We start from the raw sequence: 21,850 nt of genomic DNA, 5'->3' as shown, positions 1-21,850 counted from the left end.
TGGTTGAGCATCTGCCTTCAGCTCAGGGCTTGATCCCAGGTCTGAGGATCGAGCCTGCGTCAGGCTCCCTGCAAGGAGCCTGCTTCTCCCTCTGGCGAGGTTTCTGCTTCTCTCATGAATATATAAAATATTTTTTAAAAATAAATAAGTGTATTTAAAAAAATAAGAGCCTGATTTATATAACAGCATGCCAGCTTATTAATTAAAATCAGAAGTACTGCCTGGCTGGAAACCTTCCATTGTTCATTTGCTCACAGCAATCTCGTCCTTGGCTACTTATACTCAAGAGAAAATTATGGTTCAGAAGGTTGCTTTTGTGAAAGAAGTCTGATCAAGAACATGGGGCAAAGGTGTGTTTACCTTCAGCAAATATATATTGTCCTTTGCTGGTCTGAGGCTTTTTTCTGCCTTGGTGCTTAAATGTCATACTTCTTCCCCTAGGGGCTACTGGAGACATCAACAAACAGTGTACCAGCCAGCTGTCCTTCTTGACAGCATATGTCATCCCACCCTTCATTTGCCTTTGTGGTTTCACTTTGCAGTTTCTAAGATTTCTGCCTACTTTAGATTGTATTTAGATCAGTAGGTTGTTGGTGCTATTTGAGCCACCATAATCTGATTGGCAGCATGTTTATAAACCAACTTTTAGAGTGAATTAGTTCTATAAATGGCTCATGTATTTTTATACTGATTCTTGTTCATGGGTTTATTTTTTGGAGAGTGATATTTTCTGACCTTTATCTCCAGTTCAAGGGGGAAATGTTGGGAGGCCTTCACCCCCCTTTGCACTGCTGACAAGAGATTTTAAGACTGTTAGACATGACCACAGAAGTACTACTAGCTATATACTAAAACACTGACATCAATTTTTAAAAATTTTTTATTAATTTGTTTTTAAAGATTTTATTTATTTATTCATGAGAGACACAGAGAAAAAGGCAGAGACATAGGCACAGGGAGAAGCAGGCTCCCTGCAGGGATCCCAATGCTGGGCTTCATCCCAGGACCCCGGGATCACGCCCAGAGCCAAAGGCTGATGCTCAACCGCTGAGCCACCCAAGTGACCCTCAGTTTTTTTTTTTTCAAATGGAGCAAGCTGAGATCCCTGGGTGGCGCAGCGGTTTGGCGCCTGCCTTTGGCCCAGGGCGCGATCCTGGAGACCCGGGATCGAATCCCACGTCGGGCTCCCAGTGCATGGAGCCTGCTTCTCCCTCTGCCTATGTCTCTGCCTCTCTCTCTCTCATTCTGTGTGACTATCATAAATAAATAAAAAATTAAAAAAAAATACAAATGGAGCAAGCTAAAACACTTTTGCCAAAGAGCTAGGATTTGCTCAGGGAACAGCTTTTTTTTTTTAATCACAAATTTTTTTAAAAGATTTTATTTATTTATTCATGAGACACACACACACACACACACACACACACACACACACACACACACAGAGGCAGAGACACAGGCAGAGGGAGAAGCAGGCTCCATGCAGGGAACCTGACGTGGGACTCGATCCCAGGTCTCCAGGATCACACCCCAGGCTGCAGGCGGCGCCAAACCGCTGCGCCACCGGAACTGCCCAATATTCACAAATGTTGGTGTGTAGTCGAATGTACTGTGTGTGACCTCATGAGAAAGGAATTACTTACTGTCGATCCAGAAATTCTGAGTAGAAAAGGCAGCTTTCTGTCACATATCTTAGGAAATGAAAATAAAAATTGTATCCGTTCCTCCACCAAATGATTACTATTGCCAGTTGACCCATACCCCCTCTTTATCTAACATCCTATGGGAAACCGGTTGTTCCCTCCTGAGGAAGGTTTTTCTTGTAGCTTCTGGCACTGATCTTGATTCAGCTTGGTTAAGCAGAGCATCTGTAGAATAGGCCTGATAGGCTGTTTGGGAAGAAGGAAATGACTTAATTCCAAACGAAGCATTTTCTGGAATGTTGAAACATGCTATTTTGTGATCAGGCAATTCCACTATCACGATTCCACTATTCTGGTTAAGTTGCCCAGATTTGTTTGTCCATACATAAATGTGTCATGGCTTCAGAAGCTTGCCCGCAATCCCCAGATGGAGGCCCTGGCACAGAGGGTGCCCCAGTCTGAATTCTCTACATCTCTAGCAAATAACTTCATTTTTGAGGTATTTTGTGGTGTTCTTCCATCTAGTTTAAGAAAACAGAAGCATTGCATTTTCCTCCGTTGGCCAGAGTGTTTCTCTTTTGCTTCCACTTCCTTCACCTTTATCCTTCTCTCCCTCTTCTAGACATAAAATTCTTCAGTGTGATTTCATTACAAATGAGGAGGACTTTCTCCTCAACTCCTGGGGACAGAAATATAATGTTTTTCCCTGTGGAGGTGATTTGCACATGTTTTTTGGTCCCTGGATTTGGGCCCAAGATAGCATCTTTTATTTCTTACGGTATGCTTCCTTCATTGAATGGCAACCGCCTTACCTAAGGATCAATGAACGGAAATTCTACAGAAACTCAGACATTAGAGAGCTGTCTTGGGATCAGCAAACTTAAAATCCAAATCCTCCGTAGAGAAATGGGAAGAGCTGATATGTTGCCACAGGTGTTTTTCTTTTATCACGAGAACAGACTAATGTTGCGGTTCCTTCTCCAGTCCCATATAGAAATCATCCATGGCCATGCGGCATTCACGTGTGATTCTGAGCCCACAATAGAGGTCAATGGGAACAAATACACTGCCCCTCACATCCTGATTGCCACAGGCGGCGTGCCCTCCCGCCCTCAGGAGAGCCAGATCCCCGGTAAGTCTTGTTGTTAATAGTCAAGCGGAGTTTACTCTTGTCTTCAACCTTACAGTCCATGCCAGGGGATCTGTCTGAACCAGTTCTTTCTCTTGGACAAGGCCACACGGCCCTGAGAGGTCCCTGCAGAACCGAAATGTAATTGGCTTAACTGGTGCCCAGCAATGGGACCGAGAAAGGTATCTCTTCCAGCTCCAAGCTCACACTGACTACAGGTAACACAAGGAGAAAAATCAGGGAAGAGTCTCATCCTTTCCTTCTCAGCATGACAGATCACCTGCCTGAGTTTGTCACATGGGTTGTTATTTGTTAGACATGTTCTGTAGTTACTATTTTGTTCAAGAAGGTGAAATCCTTCCTGGAGACCCGGGATCGAATCCCACATCGGGCTCCCGGTGCATGGAGCCTGCTTCTCCCTCTGCCTGTGTCTCTGCCTCTCTCTCTCTGTGACTATCATAAAAAAAAAAAAAAAAAAAAAAAATTTAAGGGGCAGCCCCGGTGGCGCAGCGGTTTAGCGCCGCCTGCAGCCCGGGGCGTGATCCTGGGGACCCTGGATCGAGTCCCACATCAGGCTCTCTGTATGATGCCTGCTTCTCCCTCTGCCTGTGTCTCTGCCTCTCTCTCTCTCTGTCTCTATGAATAAATAAATAAAATCTAAAAAAAAAAAAAAAAAAAGATTAAAAAAAAAAGAAGGTGAAATCTTGTAGGGATATGACATAATTATCTATTAAGCCTTCTTTGTATGCATAGTTTTCTCATATAGAGAATGATAAAATTAAAGCAGTAAGGAATTCCAGATAGTCATATTTGCTGTTATGTTTTATGCACACAGGGATAAACCATGAACATACTACCTTATTCTCACATAAGAAACGTGGTTCGTGGACAGTTGTGTGGCTCAGTGGTTTAGTGCCACCTTCAACCCAGGGCGTGATCCTGGAGACCCGGGATCGAGTCCCACGTCGGGCTCCCTGCATGGAGCCTGCTTCTCCCTCTGCCTGTGTCTCTGCTTCTCGCTCTCTCTCTCTGTGTCTCATGAGTAAATTAATAAAATCTTAAAAAAAAAAGAAAGAAAGAAAAAGAAAGAAAGAAAGAAAGAAAGAAAGAAAGAAAGAAAGAAAGAAAGAAACATGGTTCATGTCTTTCTCCCTAACTAGATTATAAGGTCTTTTTTTGAGTGTATATGCATTTATGTATTTTGTTCCCTTGGGGGAGAGGATCCAAAAGTTTTCACTAGCTTTTTTTTTTTTTAAGATTTTATTTATTCATGAGAGAAACAGTGACAGAGAGGCAGAAGCACAGGTAGAGGGAGAAGCAGGCTTCATGCAGGGAGCCCGATGTGGGACTCCATCCCAGGTCTCCAGGATCACACCCTGGGCCGAAGGTGGCGCTAAACCGCTGAGCCACCCGGGCTGCCCAGTTTTTACTAGCTTTTAAAAGGGTTTCATGGGATCCCTGGGTGGTGCAGCGGTTTGGCGCCTGTCTTTGGCCCAGGGCGCAATCCTGGAGACCCGGGATCGAATCCCACATCGGGCTCCTGGTGCATGGAGCCTGCTTCTCCCTCTGCCTATGTCTCTGCGCCTCTCTCTCTCTCTCTCTCTCTCTGTGACTATCATAAATAAATAATAAAAAAAAATTAAAAATAAAAGGGTTTCATGACTCCCAAAAGGTCAAGACCAACTACTGTAAAAGACAGTAAGATACTGTTCTCAAGTACCTTAAAAATTAATTGGGAAGATTGATTGTTAAGTGAAAAAATTAAGGTGTGGAACAGTGTGTATAGTATGCTACAATTTGTGTCTTTTTCAAAAGGGGAAGAGACTGTACATACGCACCAGGATATCTCTGGAAGGATACTCAAAGTCCTGTCATGCTGACTCCCTATAGGGAGAGGACTAGAGGTCGGGGGTGGGAAAGATCTATGCTTTTCACTAGATGTTCTGTTGTGCTTTTTGAATTTTTAAAATATATACATTTATTAATTTAAAACCTAGAATAACAAATGAAAAGAAATAATAAAAGGTATGTGTCCCCAGGTTATTTCTAAACCATGAGGCTTGGGGTGCTCACAGATGGGACAGATTACTATGGAATGGTATAAACCAAAAAGACTTCCCAGAAAAGGGGCTGGAATGATATGTGCTGAGGAAGAGGAAGACTGAAAGAGCCAGTGGGTAATAAAGATGTCTTCGAAAAATATCCAGCCGATTCAACCAGTTTTTCCAGCATTGACGTTCTGGGGTCGCATTCACTAAGCTGAAACCAGAAGAGGTTAGGGTCAAATTGTAGAGACTTACAAAGTCAAATGAAAGAATCTCTGTAATTCTGACAACGGGGTCAGATAACTAACTGGTGGCTTATAAATAGGCTTGTGTCAAGATCTTAAGCGATAATTTTAGAAAACTAATCTGACAGTGACTCACAGAGGATGGAGATCGGTATAGAAAGCTGTGGCTGTAGAATGTACAGGAGGTGATGATATGGTTCTAAACCCCAGCGTTAGCATCTGACCTGTAAAGGAGAAGCTCAGATCTGCAGCCGTCACTGAGCCACTGCTGGGGGCCAGGCCTTAGCAAGGAGAACAGGCGTAACAGCCTCAGAAGGAAGAATCTGCTACTGTATACTTTTTTTTTTAAAGTATATTCATCCCATCTGAAAGCAGGATGTGTCCTTTATTTTTTATTTTTTTAAAGATCTATTTCTCTTGGAGAGAGAGAGAGAGAGAGAGAGAGCACAAGTGGAAGGGCCAGGGAGAAAGAGAGAAGCTCAAGCAAACTCTGCACTGAGCACAGAGCCCGATGTGGGACTCAATCTCATGACCCCGAGACACGACCTGAGCCAAAACCAAAAGTGGGATGCTTAACCGACTGCGCCACCCAGGCGCCTCTGATAAGTCATTTTATCATGGCACCTCCAATTTGGTAAAGTGCGACATTTTTATTAATTGATGAGATATTGTGGGGGTCACTGAGAGAAGGAATTATAGATTGACACCTCAGGATTTCACTTGGGTTATGGAAGGTGCTCCATTTAACTCAAGTGATAAACTTGAGAGAGGGAGACAGGACATGAAATTAAGGTTCAGTTCTAAAAATAGTGAGTTTGAAGCAAAAGTGGGATTATATAGCAGGGCAGTTAGAAATATGGGACTCGGAGGGGGGCACCTTGGTGGCTCAGTGGTTAAGCGTCTGCCTTTGACTCAGGGCGTGATCCTGGGTTCCCGGGATCGTATCCCGGATCAGGCTCCCCACAGGGAGCCTGCTTCTCCCTCTACCTATGTTTCTGCCTCTCTATGTCTCTCATGAATAAATAAACTATTTTTTCTTAAAAGACAAATATTGGACAGGAACTTGGGGAAAAGGTGAAAACTCAAATGTTTGAAAGTCCTCCACAGTGAGGGGGAAGAGTTGGTTGAAACCTTTGAAGAACACAGAAGAGAGCCAAGGCTGAGCCAAGGGGTGCATGCCTACATTTGAGGGCAGGAGAATGGAGCAGAGCTGGCAAAGTCTCTTCATGAGAATCAAGAAAGTTTTAGTTTTCAGAGAAAGGTAATCAATAGTCATCACTGCTCTTATTTCTAGAGAGAAAACAGAAGTGTGCACTCAGGGAAGACTGGGTTGGCAGCTTCCCAAGTGGAGACTTTGACAGAACTTGTCAAAACAGTGTGTGATGGCAGAGAACGTGTCTGGGTCCTATACAAAATGTTGATATTGTTTTACAAGAGAAAGCTCAGTCTGTGTGATCAGTATTGCATTTTCCTACATAGGTGCCAGCCTAGGAATAACCAGTGATGGATTTTTCCAACTGGAAGAATTACCTGGGTAAGCCGGCTCCCTTTCCAACCTGAGTGTTCGTTCTTCCCCAGTCTCTCCAGCTAACATTTCTTCTACCTTTCCCTCCCAGCCATTAAGTGTGGGCTTTCCTTGAATTTTCATCACCTACTTCTCTTTTTATGACCTTGGGTATCTCATCCACTAATACCCTGTGTGACTTGTGTTGGTTTCTTTTTCTTTCTCTTTTCTTTTCTTCTTTCTTCTCCTTCCTTCCTCCCTCCCTCCCTCTCTTTCTTTTCCTTTTTAAAGATGTTTTTATTTATTTAGGGAGAGAGAGAAAGAGCATGGGCAGGGAGGTACAGAGCAAAAGGGAAAGAAGCAGGCTCTCTGCTGTGCGTGGAGCCTGACACAGGGCTCAATCTCATGACCCTGAGATCACCACCATGAAATTACAACCTGAGCTGAAATCAAGAGCCAGGTGCTTAACTGACTGAACCACTCAGGTGCCCCATGACTCAGACCTTTCATCACAGTTTTTAGGACCAGAATAAATAGAGGGTGGTTTTGAAGAATAAATATTAAGTCCTAAAACTTTCTTCACCTTAGTACAGCATCAACTGATGATGTGTCTCAAGTAACTGACTCTGTTTCCAAAGGAGCTAGTTTAGGGGAAATCGTCCTAAATGAAGGCTCTGTCACTTTCAAAAAAAAAAAAAAATAGGTTTTCTGAATTCATCTTTTATGTGTGTTGGTCCAAACAACCTTAGTAAACATCTGTCATAGATTTAGATACTTAGAAAAAGATATACTGAGGAAGATTGTTTCTCTAACATGAAGAAGGTGCCAGTTGCGGGCTTTCTAGGTCGGAGGGAGCCTCCTTTCACTCATGATAAGTGAAGACACCTTAGAAGCTGGAGGAGGGATCCTTTTCTTTTGGCCTAGGACTCGCCTTTATCTCCCTCTGAGGAGTTCTCACTCTGGAATCAGTATTACTCAACGCTGCTGCTCCCTCCCTCTGCAGTGCTGCCAACCCAGTATGAGGTCTTAATCCTGTAATTTTATTAAGTGCTTCATGGAGGGTGACTAATAATCCATGTCCATACCTTTATCTTAGTTCACCTGGAGCCACAGATGGTTACTAAGGGGCAAGAGGGCTTCTTTGAGTTCCACAGCGGTGGTGTAAATCTCCCATGAAGGTGCAGGCAATCTTCTGACTTAAAAGGAAACAGTTGTTTTAGATTTGCTGTCTGCAGGGCATGCAGCTGTGTTAGACAACAGCTTTTCTTTCCTCATGATCTATTGATCTACCCTGTACTGTTTGTTTTTAGGGTTGAATGATGACACATGTGAGAATGTTTCCAGAAATGTGGTCATGACTCATCATGTTTGGATGATACAAGTCAATCTAGACTCACCCTCAAAAAAGCTTCTTTATAGATACCTGTCCATTAAATACTTTAAAATAGGGATCCCTGGGTGGCTCAGTGGTTTAGCTTCGCCATCAGCCCAGGGCCTAATCCTGGAGAGCCGGAATCAAGTTCCACATCAGGCTCCCTGCATGGAGCCTGCTTCTCCCTCTGCCTGTTCTCTGCCATCTCTCTCTCTGTCTCTCATGAATAAATAAAATCTTTTTTAAAAAAAGTATTTTAAAATAAATGATTTAAAAATAGAGTCATTTATTTTAAAATATTTAAAATGCTAGCAACACAAGCTTAATAAGTGAATTTATTCATCTTAGGACCAAAAGACTCTGGGAAATAGGAAATGAATGGACAATATTTTTCTTCTTTTAAGATTTTATTTATTTTAGAGAGAGAGAGAGAGGGTGGGAGTGTGCAAGAGCGGGGAGGGGTGGAGGAGGAGGGAGAAAGATTGAAGCAGACTTCTCACTGAATGGGGAGCCTTGACACAGGGCTCGATCTCCTGATCATGAGAAAGGAGAAGAGGTCAAATATAATAGGAAAGAGTTAGGTAGAGATGAAAGAGATATTTCATAGTTTACTGTGTAGCCATTTCTCTTCAAATCCTGGGTTGTAAAATAAGCTGACTTGTAGCTATTTGGGTTCACACTTTGTCCTCTATCTAGACCAGACCCCTCTGATGGCACAGACTCACCACATGGATGCCTTACCTTTGGAACATAGTAAAGAAAGTTTTTCTTTTTCTTTCCAGATTGGTTACTTCTCATCCAAGCATTGTCATGATGATAGAGCACCCTGTTTGAAGCATTAGAGAACTCCAGCCCCAAACAGGGCGGCTCTGGCTAAGAGGCATTTATGATTCAGGCTGTAGCATAGAAGTAATCCTCATTGCTCTAGGGCCAGGATTGACTTCACCAATGATTCAGACTTTCATTAGCATTTATCTAGTGTTTAAGATGCCTTCTTAGACCGAAATTTATACAGGGAGTCTACTTTTTCAGATCTATCCTATAACTTAAATGGCTTGCTTAGTTGGCCTTTAACCTATTGCGAAGATGGGTAGAATTGAATAGTGCTCAAGAATTTCTAGGGCACATGGGTGGCTCAGTCAGTTAAGCGTCTGCCATTGGCTCAGGTCATGATCCCAAGGTCCTGAGATCGAGTCCCATATCGGGCTCCTTGCTCTAGGGAGCCTGTTTCTCCCTTTACCACTCCCCCTGCCAGCGCTCACTTGCTTGCTCTCTCTCACTCTCTTCACTCTTTCTCTGTGAAATAAATAAATAAAATCTTAAAAAAAGAAGAAGAAGTTCTGAGCAGGGAAGAATCATGGTAAGTGTTGCCAGTTTTAGTTTTAGGTGCAAATGTTACTCATAAGGAATCATCTCTAGTTTCAAAGGTTTTTTTTGTTGTTGTTGTTAATTCTCTGAAGAAATGAGACTAAAGAACTTTTTTTCTTAAAGGTTTATATATTCATATGAGAGAGAGAGTGGAGTGTAGGGGAGAGGGGCAAAAGAAGAGTAAGAAAAAAATCTTTTTAGCAGACTCCACACTGGGCATGGAGCCTGACATGGGGCTCGATTTCACGACCCCAAGGTCAGCACCCTGAGATCACGACCTGAGCTGAAACCAAGTGTCGGAGGCTCAACCAGCTATACCATTCAGGTACCCTGAGGCTGAAGAACTTTTATTTTATTTTATTTATTTATTTATAAGATTTTATTTATTCATGAGACACACACACACACACACACACACACACACACACACAGGCAGAGACACAGGCAGAGGGAGAAGCAGGCTACCTGCAGGGAGCCCAACGTGGGACTTGATCCCTGGACTCCAGGATCATGTCCTGGGCTGAAGGCGGCGCTATACCGCTGAGCCACCGGGGCTGCCCTGAAGAACTTTTAACAACTAAAAATATATTTCCCTTTCACAAAGAAGTATTTTCTGCATAAAATTGCAATGTGGGGGCAGCCTGGGTGGCTCAGCGGTTTAGCGCCACCTTCAGCCCAGGGTGTGATCCTGGAGACCCAGGATCAAGTCCCGCATCGGGCTCCCTTCATGGAGCCTGCTTCTCCCACTGCCTGTGTCTGTGCCTCTCTCTCTGTGTGTCTCTCATGAATAAATAAATAAATAAAATCTTTAAAAAAAAAATTGCAATGTGGTATCCAGGATTGCATCCTAGAGCAGAAAAAGGAAATGAATGGGAAAACCGGTGAAGTCTGGATAAAGCCTGGAGTTTGGTCAATAGCAAATAGTTTCTTAGTTTTGACAAGTGTATCATGGTTATGCAAGATGTTAACTTGCAGAGAAGCTGGGCAGAGTGTATACAGGACACTACTATACTATCTTTTCAACTTTTCTGTAAATCTAAAATTATTCCAAAATAAGCTTATTTAAAAATATTAACCCTCTCTCTCATTTTAGCCGCAGTGTCATCGTTGGTGCGGGTTACATTGCTGTAGAGATAGCTGGGATTCTTTCTGCTCTGGGTTCAAAGACGTCACTAATGATACGGCATGATAAGGTAAATTCTGTCTTTTTCCAAAATTCCCTTTGCTTGACACTAATCTTTTAAAAAAATCTACCCTGAGAATACTCTTATGTTGTCATTAAATTCTAGGGTGTAGAGTACGTGGGCATCAACTGGTGTGTGCTGCATGGAACTACGTATAAGCTATTTGATTGGGCCATATGTTCCTCACCAGCTGTCAGTTGATAATGATTTTGATTTGATCAAACTGGCTGGTATTTTCATCGTGAAGCAGTGGATAGTATCAGGTGCCTTAAAAGGAAACAGGCAGGCTTAAATATAAATATTAGTTTAATTGAATGGACTGTCAGGTTAATTTCTTATTCTAGAAATCAATTTCACATGCTCAGAAGGTAGTGTTGGATTAAAAACACTCAGTCAAAAAATTTTACTATATTATTTGCATTAAAAGAAAAACATACCGGGATGCCTAGGTGGCTCAGTGGTTACGCATCTGCCTGTGGTTCAGGGCGTGATTCTGGGATCTGGGATTGAGTCTCACATCAGGCTTCTTGTGAGGAACCTGCTTCTCCCTCTACCTATGTCTCTGCCTCTCTCTCTCTCTGTGTCTCTCATGAATTAAATAAATAAATCCTTAAAAATATAAAAAGAAAAATGTATCAAAGATATTTGCATACCCATGTTCATGGCAGCATGATTCACAATAGCCCAGAGGTAGAAGCAACCCAAGTGTCCATTGACAGATGAATGAATAAACAAAATGTGTATTTTTGTATGATGGAAGGACATTCTGACACCTGCTACAACATGGATGAACTTTGAGGACATTATGCCAAATGAAGTAAACCAACCACAAAAAGACAAATATTGTGATCCATTTAATCTGAGGTATCTAGAATAGTCAAACTCATAAAAACAGAAAGTAGAATGGTGGTTGCCAGGAGTTGAGGGCAGAAGGAAATGAGGGGTTTAATGAGTATAGAGTTTCAAGTTTGTAAGAAGAAAAGTTCTGGAGAATAACTCATGACCTCCCATCTTTACCCTGCCTGAGGTTTGTTGCATGTGGATTATTCCAAAAACCTCTCCAAGGCCATGTTCTTGACTTCTTTGCTTAGATAAGGAGATTTTTCCCAACAAGATCTTCCCTTGAATCATATCAGAGTGGAAGCTGCCCTGCAATACTGAAAGGGGAAGGAGAATTTCTGGTCCCAAAACATAATCATAGAAAAAGGACGCAAGCATGGTGAAGAGAGTAGAAGCCTGAAGGTTGCCTGTCTATTTAACTTTAAAACTGGAGTTGCTGAAATCAGACCTAATACAGACATTGGTGGTGATGTAGGAAAATAGATTAAAACTCCACTTACAATATAGCCATGAATGAAGGAAGAGAGAGGAGGGAGGATGCTAATATTTGGCCCCCAAGTTTATAACCTATCTTCAATCAAGTTTTATTCCTTTTCCATCACTCATCCCTCAGGTGTCTCTGTTTATATACAGGTACTTAGAAATTTTGACTCCATTATCAGTTCAAACTGCACTGAAGAGCTGGAGAATTCCGGCATAGAGGTCCTGAAGTACTCACAGGTATGGCCGAGCCTGGGGCATGCTTACCACTCTTCATCATCTGAGTGTCCTGAACCATACTTTCTGCTTTTGGTTTCTACCTGGGTGTTTCATAAACACAAACACCGTGTCTACCCCAGTCATTGTATTGCTTTCTAGAGTATTACCAGTTCTTTTCTTTATCCTAAGAAGCTATATTTCTCAATATATGGTAAAAACAAGGTATAAAAGAATAGAAATCTGGTAATTGAATTTAGTTAGAAATAAAACTCATGTTTTGTGCTCAAGTGCCTTATTGAACATGGTTATTTTTCAGGAAATAATATTGTGAAATCTATTTTTAAAGTATACCCTTTTGAGTCTGCAAATGGACAGAATTACAGGCCACTGGAGCTGAATTACAGAGTACTAGGGAATCACTAAATTTCAGAATTGTCTTGGAGTAATAATAGGCTTGTAATAACCGCACCCTCAGCAATGGCCTTATCAAGTAAAATAACAAATGTGAAGTTGCTTTGTGAATGTAAAAGTGCTAACCTAGTATTGGGGTCAGAACCCCTTGGGATCTTCACCAAGCTGTGTGCACCCAACTCTTCTGACCCAATTCTCATCCCCTCCCTCTTCTGATTTAGAACATCCAGGAGAAGTATCGATTTTGAGGTATGAGCAAGTTTCCTAGCGATGTTCCTACAGCCCATTTCCTTCCTATACTCCAGTCACCTATCACTGTGCTTATATTTGTAACTTAAATTTTATTGTGGTTTTTAAGAAGCACAGTTTAAAAAACTTGCTTTTAGGCTGAAGCAGTAAGGTGTTGACACAAGCAGACATTTCTGGCCATTGGGTGGATGATTTAGGGCAACCTAGGAAATGGTCTCAGCTCCTAAGAGTGTTAGTGTCCTTTGGGTAAAAGTGAATATGTCAGCACGAAGGATCTCCACATATAGGATTTGGTGAAGGTTTTTTAAATGTTAAGAATTCTGATTTCTTCTTTGTTCTCCACCTTCTCTCCCTTTCCCCAAATTAACACATTTTATTTGCCAATAGGTCAAGGAAGTTAAAAAGACATCCTCAGGCTTGGAACTGTGCATGATTACTTCAGCTCCTGGTAGGAAACCCACCTTGACCACAATTCCAGATGTTGACTGCCTGCTATGGGCCATTGGGCGGGACCCAAACTCCAGTGGCCTGAATTTAGACAAAGTGGTAAGCTGACTTGATCTAACCAAAACATTCTTGAATCTGTTAGCATTCCTGTGTTCCCCACCCCTTAGCCCCCTAAACTTTGGTGAGTTCTGTTAGATTTTTTTCTTTTTATTTCATGCATCTAGTTTGTCATCAAATCCCATTATTTCTTTGAAATTAAAAACACAATAAAACGATTTTCCCTGTTTAGTGTGGTCACTCTAAATCAAGTCTTTGCACCTCAAATCTAGATTGTCCAGCAGTGCCCTGACTAGCCTCTTCCTTACAGGTTTCCTTTTTACAAGGATACTTGTCTTTTTAAAGTCCTGTAATTATTCCTTATCATCTGCAGCTTTAATCTCGATTGCTGGAGGTGTGTCAATCATCCTGGACATTTGGAGCACTTGGGGATAGAAATGAATGTGAAGCTGATCTACCAGTGTTACGATTAACATCCTTAGTTCTCTTAAAATTTTTTAAAATGTATTTATTTGAGAGAGAGAATGGGCAGGGAGGAGAGGGAGAAGCAGGCTTCTTGTGAGCAGAGAGCCTGATGTGGGGCTTGATCCCAGGACCCTGGGGATCCTCACCTGAGCCAGAGGCAGATGCTTAACTGACTGAGCCACCCAGGTCCCCCTGTTCTTTTGAAAAAAATTTTTTTTAAGATTTTATTTATTTAATCATGATAGATCCACAGAGAGAGAGGGAGAGAGACACAGGCACAGGCAGAGGGAGAAGCAGGCTCCACACAGGGAGCCCGACGCGGGACTTAATTCTGGGTCTCCAGGATCTGGCTCTGGGCTGAAGGCGGCGCTAAACCGCTGAGCCACCGGGCCGCCCTGTTCTTTTGAATTTTGAAAGAAATTCTACTGTAGTAGCTTGGGGTCCAGATCCCAGAGTTTGATCCAATTTTGAATCTTAGTTCTGTTACTTACCAGTTGCATGGCCTTAAGCAATCAGCTTAATTACTGTTAAGTTTCAATTGCTTCATATAAGTACAGGAATAAAAATAGTACTTGTCTCACTGGCTTATAGGCTACAGTAGATGATGAGAAAGTACATGCAAAGTAATTAGTTTAGATGCTGGCTTATAATATGAACTCAATCCACGTTAACCATCTACTGTTGTTAATGATGATTTTCCTGATACACTATACTACTCTACAAGTGATAATAGAATTATTTTATGTTTGAGGTTTACATATTTGATGGAACTTCTTGAGCAGTGTGTAACATTTTGATTTGTTCTAAGTAATATTCATTATTGTGTGGATTATTTTTTCATTTCATTAAAGGTATTTTTCAGCATTTTAAAAAAGCAAAATATCCAGGGAGATGTTTTTCTTGTTTTTAATCTTAATATTTGGTGAAATTTAATAAAACTTGATATCTATTTTCCTATTAAAAAACTAGTCATCGGGGATCCCTGGGTGGCGCAGCGGTTTGGCGCCTGCCTTTGGCCCAGGGCGCGATCCTGGAGACCCGGGGTCGAGTCCCACGTCGGGCTCCCGGTGCATGGAGCCTGCTTCTCCCTCTGCCTGTGTCTCTGCCCCCCTCTCTCTCTCTCTCTCTCTCTGTGACTATAATAAAGAAATAAAAAAAAAAAATTAAAAAACTAGTCATCCAGATTTTCACTTTTCAAGAGATAACTTTGTCATTGTACAGATATAGGCTTTGGTAGGTCTAGTTTTCTTTTCTTTTTTTTTTTTAAGATTTTATTTATTTATGAGTGACACAGAGAAGCAAGCAGAGACATAGAGGAAGAAGCAGGCTCCTCTTAGGGAGCCCAATGCAAAACTCGATCCCAGGACCCCAGGATCATGACTTGAGCCAAAGGCAGATACTTAACCGCTGAGCCACCCAGGTGCCCCAGGTCTAATTTTCAATTATATTTGCTGAATCTTTTAAAAATGAGATAAAAGTTTTAAGTCTTATTCAATGTTAAAATATATTTGTAGGGATCCCCAGGTGGCTCAGCGGTTGGAGCCTGCCTTCAGCCCAGGGTGTGATCCTGGAGTCCCGGGATCAAATCCCATATCAGGCTCCCTGCATGGAGCCTGCTTCTCCCTCTGCCTGTGTCTCTGCCTCTCTCTCTGTGTGTGTCTCTCGTGAATAAATAAATAAAATCGATTCACAGAGAGAGAGGGAGAGAGGCACAGGCAGAGGGAGAAGCAGGCTCCACACAGGGAGCCCGACGCGGGACTCATACAATATAAATTTTGTATGATGCAAATGGAATTATTACCATGTGTAGGTCTTGTCAACATATTACTAACCTACTTTTTTTTTAATAAATTAATTTTTATTGGTGTTCAATTTACCAACATACAGAATAACACCCACTAACCTACTTTAATCCTGTCAACAACTCTTTGAGGTCTAAGGATGAAGAAAGCACATAGATAATAAACAGCCCACCAGACTGTAATTCTATTGGCTAGGCAGGATATCTGTATTATTTATCACTATTTAGAGTGAGTAGGTTAATGCCTCATTTGTACTAGAAGCTTAAGTATTTGTTGATAAATCGGCAGTTATACAAGCCTATACTAGCTAGTATAGGCATAGCTAGTAAGTGGCAGAGCTGGGTTTTGAACCTAGGCCTCTCTCCTTCCAAAGGCTGTATTCTTAACCGCTGTGCTACCTATTTCTACTCTCTGTCTTCTCACATGGGAGTTTATACACATGGAATCTGCAAAGCCACAATGTAATCATGGCACATCTTTTTGGAGCAAACATTGGCCTCAGGAAAAAATTTTGGTAAAGAAAACATCAGTATGTTTTAGAGAGAATACCATATTTCCTTGGATTTTTAAAATTAAAATGGTAAGCCTCAAAGAAACCTGCTTTTAATGATTGCTTCAGGTTGTCCCCGCTAAGTTATGAGTTAGCATGTGAGTTAGCTGCCAGAGGAGTACTTCAGTGGAAAAAGTTTTTTTTTTAATGTTTTTGTGGGTTTTAAAAAAAATATTTTATTTATTTATTTGAGAGAGAGAGAGAGAGAGGAAGGGAAGAGAGAGAGAATCCAAAGCCGACTCCATGCTGAGTGTAGAGTCTGACCCAGAGCTCAATCCCTCAATAGGCAGATCTTGACCTGAGGCGAAACCAAGAGTCAGACGCTTAAACGACTGAATCACCCAGGCGCCCCTTTCAGTCGAAAAAGTTTGAAAGCACTATCTTTGGTGGACTCCACAGTGATAGAAATAGCACATCTGATAGTTGAGTGTTTCCTTTTCATGTTTCCCTGGTGAGTTGATTTGTATAGCAAAGGCAAGTCCTGTTAAATATCTCAAAATTGGATAAAATACCTTTTAAACTAAGCAAAAGACATGAACTTGTCAACTTGTTAAGATGTTTTTTTATCTTGTGCTTGAGTGTTGTGGTTTTTAAAGATTCAGGCTGAAGAGGTTCTTGAAATGAAGATCCAGGAATTTGATCTGTCATTTTTTCCTAGATATATCAAATACTGACATAACAGCCTTTCACTTTTTTAGGGGATTCAAACTGATGACAAAGGTCATATCATAGTAGATGAATTCCAGAATACCAGCGTGAAAGGCATCTATGCAGTTGGGGACGTGTGTGGAAAAGCTCTTCTCACTCCAGGTACTGTGTCTTTTTCTTGGGTAAGAGAGGCTCTGTGTGTCATATAAAACCATTCAGCTTTTTTCACAGTCAGATCAGCTTAAGCAGAGTGGAAAGGATGAGTGTCTTACTGTTGTCAGAATAACAATGTATTGAAATAGCTTGGTACCTGATGTTTTCTGAATAATATTAATTTTTCCTTAGAAGGCCTTTAAAATGCTTTAGTGAAGACTGAGATTGTTAGAGAGATGATATGATCATCTTCTGAAGATTGCTGTAAGATGGAATCTGAGTTACATATGGTGACAGTGGAAGGAAGTGGCTTTGGAAAGAATAATTTATTATTTTTAAAAATATTTTTATTTATTTATTCATGAGAGACACAGAGAGGCAGAGACAGAAGCAGGTTCCATGCAGGGAGCCTGATGTGGGACTTGATTCCGGGTCTCCAGGATCACACCCTGGGCCAAAGGCAGGCGCTCAATCACTGAGCCACCAAGGTGTCCCAGAAAGAAGTAATTTAGAGTGGCCTTCTTATATGATTATTTAGTCTATTTTTTGGAAGATTTTAATTTTTATTTGTATATACATATTTTTTAATTTGTTTTTTTTTTTAAGTAGGCTCCATGCCCAACATGAGGCTTGAACTCATGATCCTGAGATTGATAGTCACACACTCTACCAGATGAGCCAGCCAGGTGCCCTGATTATTTAGTCGTTATTTGATAACGACTGAGATTGACCTATCTCCCCTAATCCTATACCTCAATCTACTTTCTGAGTTAACTGGCACCATTTCAAGCTCTTTGTCCCACTTTTATTACTGTCATCACTCCATCTGCTTTCACTCTGTACCCCTGTGGTACGTATGTCACCAGCCTTTCTAAAATGGCCGTGGGTCTTTCCTCAGAATGGAAACTCCCCCCAGTCCCACACCCAAAGCCTTTTAGCTCCTTCAGGAAGTTCTTTTAACAGTAGCAAAATAACAAGCAACATTTCAAAAACTTGATAACATAATCTAAGAGTCAAAAATGTTATCAAAGTGAAAAAAATTTCTTATGTATCCTTTTGATACCTTATTTTGGGAAAAAACTGTCATTTTGAAATCAACAAAAATTTTTTTTTAAAGATTTTATTTGTTTATGAGAGACACACACACACAGGGAGAGGCAGAGACACAGGCAGAGGGAGAAGCAGGCTCCAAGCAGGGAGCCTGATGTGGTTCTGGATTTCTGGTCTCCAGGATCACACCCTGGGCCAAAGGCAGTGCTAAACCACTAAGCCACCAGGGCTTCCCTGAAATCAACAAAATTAATAACTGGTGCTTTTACTGAATGTAGGCATTTTTTTCTGTGTACAAGATGAAAACAGGCTAAGGAGAATAAACTTTAAAAAAAATGAGAAGTAAAAATAATTTTAAAAAATAAAACTGGGGAGCCCGGGTGGCTCAGCGGTTTAGCGCTGCCTTCAGCCCAGGGTGTGATCCTGGAGACCCGGGATCGAGTCCTGCATCGGGCTCCCTGTGTGGAGCCTGCTTCTCCCTCTGCCTGTGTCTCTGCCTCTCACACTCTCTGTGTCTCTCATGAATAAATAAATAAAAATCTTTAAAAAAAAAAACAAAACAACTCGGGCAGCCCGGGTGGCTCAGCGGTTTAGCGCCGCCTTCAGCCCAGGGCGTGATCCTGGAGTCGCAGAATCAAGTCCCACGTCATGCTCCCTGCATGGAGCCTGCTTCTCCCTCTGCCTGTGTCTCTGCCTCTCTCTCTCTCTCTCCTCTCTGTGTATTCTCATGAATAAATAAATAAAATCTTTAAAAAAATAAAAAATAAACTTAAAAAAATCTGAGAGCACCTGTGTGGCTCCATCAATTAAGCATCTAACTCTTAATCTCAGTTCAGACCTTGATCTCAGGGTCATGAGTTAAAGCTCCCTATTGGGCTCCACACTGGGTGGAGCCTGCTTAAAAAAAAAAATACTCTGTCAAGTCCGTAGCAATATGACTATGTGTTTATAACGTGATTGTCTGAGAACCATGGTCATCAGAAGTCCCCTTGGACAGCAAGGTAGAATGTGTCATTCACCATCCAGGATTGTGGTCTTTATCCTTATCAACCAGAGCCCTAATCTGTCGGAACCAGCCAGAGAAGAGGAGTCACGATATAACCTGACAGAGAGGCTGAGGCTGGGGGCCTTCTATGGAATTAAAAGAAAAAAAAAAGTAGAGGTTATAAAAGTACAAATGAAGTTGCTCAAAACTAAAATAGTTTGCTTCATTAATATTGTATCAAAAGGCTAATACTCTAATTAGGTAACTGCTAGATGATCAGGAACTAGTAAACATATCCCCCCCCCTTTTTTTTTTGCCCTGAGAGAATTTACAGAATTTATATAAGCTAGTATTTTTTTAAAAAATATTTTATTTATTTATTCCTGAGAGGGTGGGGTGGGGTGGGGCAGAGACACAGGCAGAGGGAGAAGCAGGCTCCATGCAGTGAGCCTGACGTGGGACTCGATCCGGGGTCTCCAGGATCAGACCCTGGGCTGAAGGCGGCACTAAACCGCTGAGCCACCAGGGCTGCCAAAGCTGGTAGTTTTGAATTGTTAACTAAGGCATTGTTATGTCTTCATTATATTGACATAGATACTATAATGAACATGAGCATGAAACTTTGGCAAAAGTAGTACATTGAGCCAGATGAGGAAATGGTTAGTGGAACCATCTGGTAGTTTTAAAGTTGAGTAATAAACTGAAACACTGATTTAAAATTATGTTTGTAAAAAAAAAAAAATAATAAATAAATAAATAAATAAATAGATAGATAGATAGATAGATAGATAGATAGATAGATAGATAAATAAATAAATTATGTTTGTAGTTGCCATAGCTGCTGGCCGAAAACTTGCCCATAGACTTTTTGAATGCAAAGAAGATTCCAAATTAGACTATGACAACATCCCTACAGTCGTCTTCAGCCACCCCCCGATTGGGACAGTGGGACTCACAGAAGGTAGGTATTTAAAAACATGGGTAATTTATAGTTTCTGTCTTCCCCCAAATGCAGGGGGAAGTTACTGACTAAATCTATCTTCACCCCCTAAGCTACACTCCTTCCTGGTTGGCCTCTTCTCACAATTCCAGTTTTCTCCCTAACTGCTAACACTTGGGGAATAGAATTCCTTTTCCTCACACTGCCCTGTGTGTCTCTGCCCTTTTTTTTTTTTTTAAGCTTTTTCTATTTGAACTAATTTCAAGTTTAAAGAAAAGTTGCAAAAATATAGTAGTTCCCTTTATCTGTGGCTTCACTTTCCATGGTTTTGTTACCCATGGCCAACAGTGGTCTTGGAAGATGATCCTCCTGACTTACTCTCAATAGTAGCCTAATGCTAGGTCACAGTGTCTACATCACTGCCTCACTTCATCTCATCACATAGGCATTTTATCATCTCATGTCATCACAGGAAGAAGGGCGAGTAAGTATGGTAAGGTATTTTGAGAGAGACCACATTCATGTAACTTTTATTGTGCATTGTTTTTGTTTTATTATCTATTGTTAATCTACTTGTTTTATTATCTATTGTTAATCTACTGTGCCTAATTTATAAATTAAACTTTATCATAGGTATATATGTATAGGAAAAATTTATATACATAGGCTTTGATATTATACACCGTTTCAGGCATCCACTGGGAATCCCTGAATGTTTTCCCGGTGGATAAGAGGAGACTATTATAGTACAAAGGACTCCTGTGTATCTATAACATTTTTGCTATACCATAGTTTTTCTCTATACACACACACACACACACGCACACCAGTATCTATTTCTGGGGAACAAGGCCATTCCTTTACATAAGCAAGCCACAATTTTCAAATGGATAGCATTTAAATTGATATAAAATTGGATGTAGGGATAGACAAGATAGGTAAGGGGAAGTAGAAGGTAAAGACCTCGATTTATAAAATAAATAAGTCATGGGAATGAAGAACACAGCATAGAGAATATAGTTATTAATATTATAATAACTTTGTATGCTGACAGATGGTGACTACACTTAATCATGGTGAGCATTTTGTAATGTTTATGATTGTCAAATCAGTATGTTGCACACCTGAAGCTAACAATATTGTATGTCAGTTATACTTCAGTTTACAAAAAAAGTTATTAAAAAAGAAGTAAATTGATACAAAATTATCCAAACTTTAGATCTTATTCACATTTTGCCAGTTATCTCAAATATCATTTTTCTTTCCTTTCCATTTTTTTTTTTTAAGTAATCTCTGTACCCAATGTACACAAACCCAAGATCAAGTCATATGCTTCACTGACTGAGCCAGCCAAGTGCCCCTCAAATAATGTCATTTAACACTTTTTCCCCCAGGGCCAGGATTCAGTCCAGGGGATGCATTGTATTTAGTTTTCATACCTCTTTGGTTTAATTTGAGAGACAAAATTCCTTAGCTTTTCTTTCATCTTTCATGATATTGGCATTTATGTTATAGAATGTCCCAGGATCCTTGTAGTTTTGTTTGATATTTCCTCCTGATTTGACTCAGGTTATATATTTCTGGCCATCTCTTCAATAGCTCAGTGGAATTGTTTAGGTTTTTGACAGATACTTTTTTCCCTGTGCATTATAGATGAGGCCATTTATAAATATGGAAAAGAAAATGTGAAGACCTATTCAACCACCTTTACCCCAATGTATCATGCAGTTACCAAAAGAAAAACAAAATGTGTGATGAAAATGGTTTGTGCCACCATGGAGGAAAAGGTATGGGAAAAATGTGGGAAACTAAAGGATATCTTCAGACTTGGCAGGGATTGTGTGTGGGGGGGTATTTTGGTGAGGTGTGGGGTAGAGAGACCAAGTAAGGAGTTAAGCCTTCTCTGTTTCAACTAGTGCAGTCCCACTTTTATCTGCCTACATATATTAGAGTTCTTTGTAATAATTCATATAGAAAGAAGGTTCCAGGGGCACCTGGGGTGGCTTGGTCAATTAAGTGTCTGCCTTTGGCTCAGGTCATGATCTCAGGGCCCTAGGATTAAGT

General features: G+C 41.0%; 2 protein-coding genes and 1 non-coding gene across 5 annotated transcripts in view; 1 reads left to right on the top strand and 2 right to left on the bottom strand.

The window, feature by feature from the left end:
- The window catches only part of UBXN8 (UBX domain protein 8), a 101,992-nt gene that overhangs the window by 66,213 nt on the left and 13,929 nt on the right, over positions 1-21,850 (bottom strand). The window lies entirely within an intron of this gene.
- GSR (glutathione-disulfide reductase) overlaps positions 1-21,850 on the top strand; it is a 49,031-nt gene that overhangs the window by 24,076 nt on the left and 3,105 nt on the right. Inside the window, 8 exon segments of the mRNA XM_055334671.1 lie at positions 2,628-2,775; positions 6,542-6,596; positions 10,400-10,499; positions 11,964-12,050; positions 13,077-13,235; positions 16,709-16,820; positions 19,676-19,807; positions 21,440-21,573. Coding sequence (XP_055190646.1) covers positions 2,628-2,775; positions 6,542-6,596; positions 10,400-10,499; positions 11,964-12,050; positions 13,077-13,235; positions 16,709-16,820; positions 19,676-19,807; positions 21,440-21,573 — 927 coding nt within the window.
- TRNAD-AUC (transfer RNA aspartic acid (anticodon AUC)) lies at positions 17,427-17,499 on the bottom strand. Its single transcript has one exon. It is a non-coding gene; the product is annotated as a tRNA-Asp (tRNA).

Source organism: Nyctereutes procyonoides, unplaced genomic scaffold (genome assembly GCF_905146905.1).
Source record: "Nyctereutes procyonoides isolate TBG_1078 unplaced genomic scaffold, NYPRO_anot_genome, whole genome shotgun sequence".
Classification (NCBI taxonomy): domain Eukaryota; kingdom Metazoa; phylum Chordata; class Mammalia; order Carnivora; family Canidae; genus Nyctereutes; species Nyctereutes procyonoides.
This window is presented reverse-complemented; position numbering and strand designations above follow the sequence as displayed.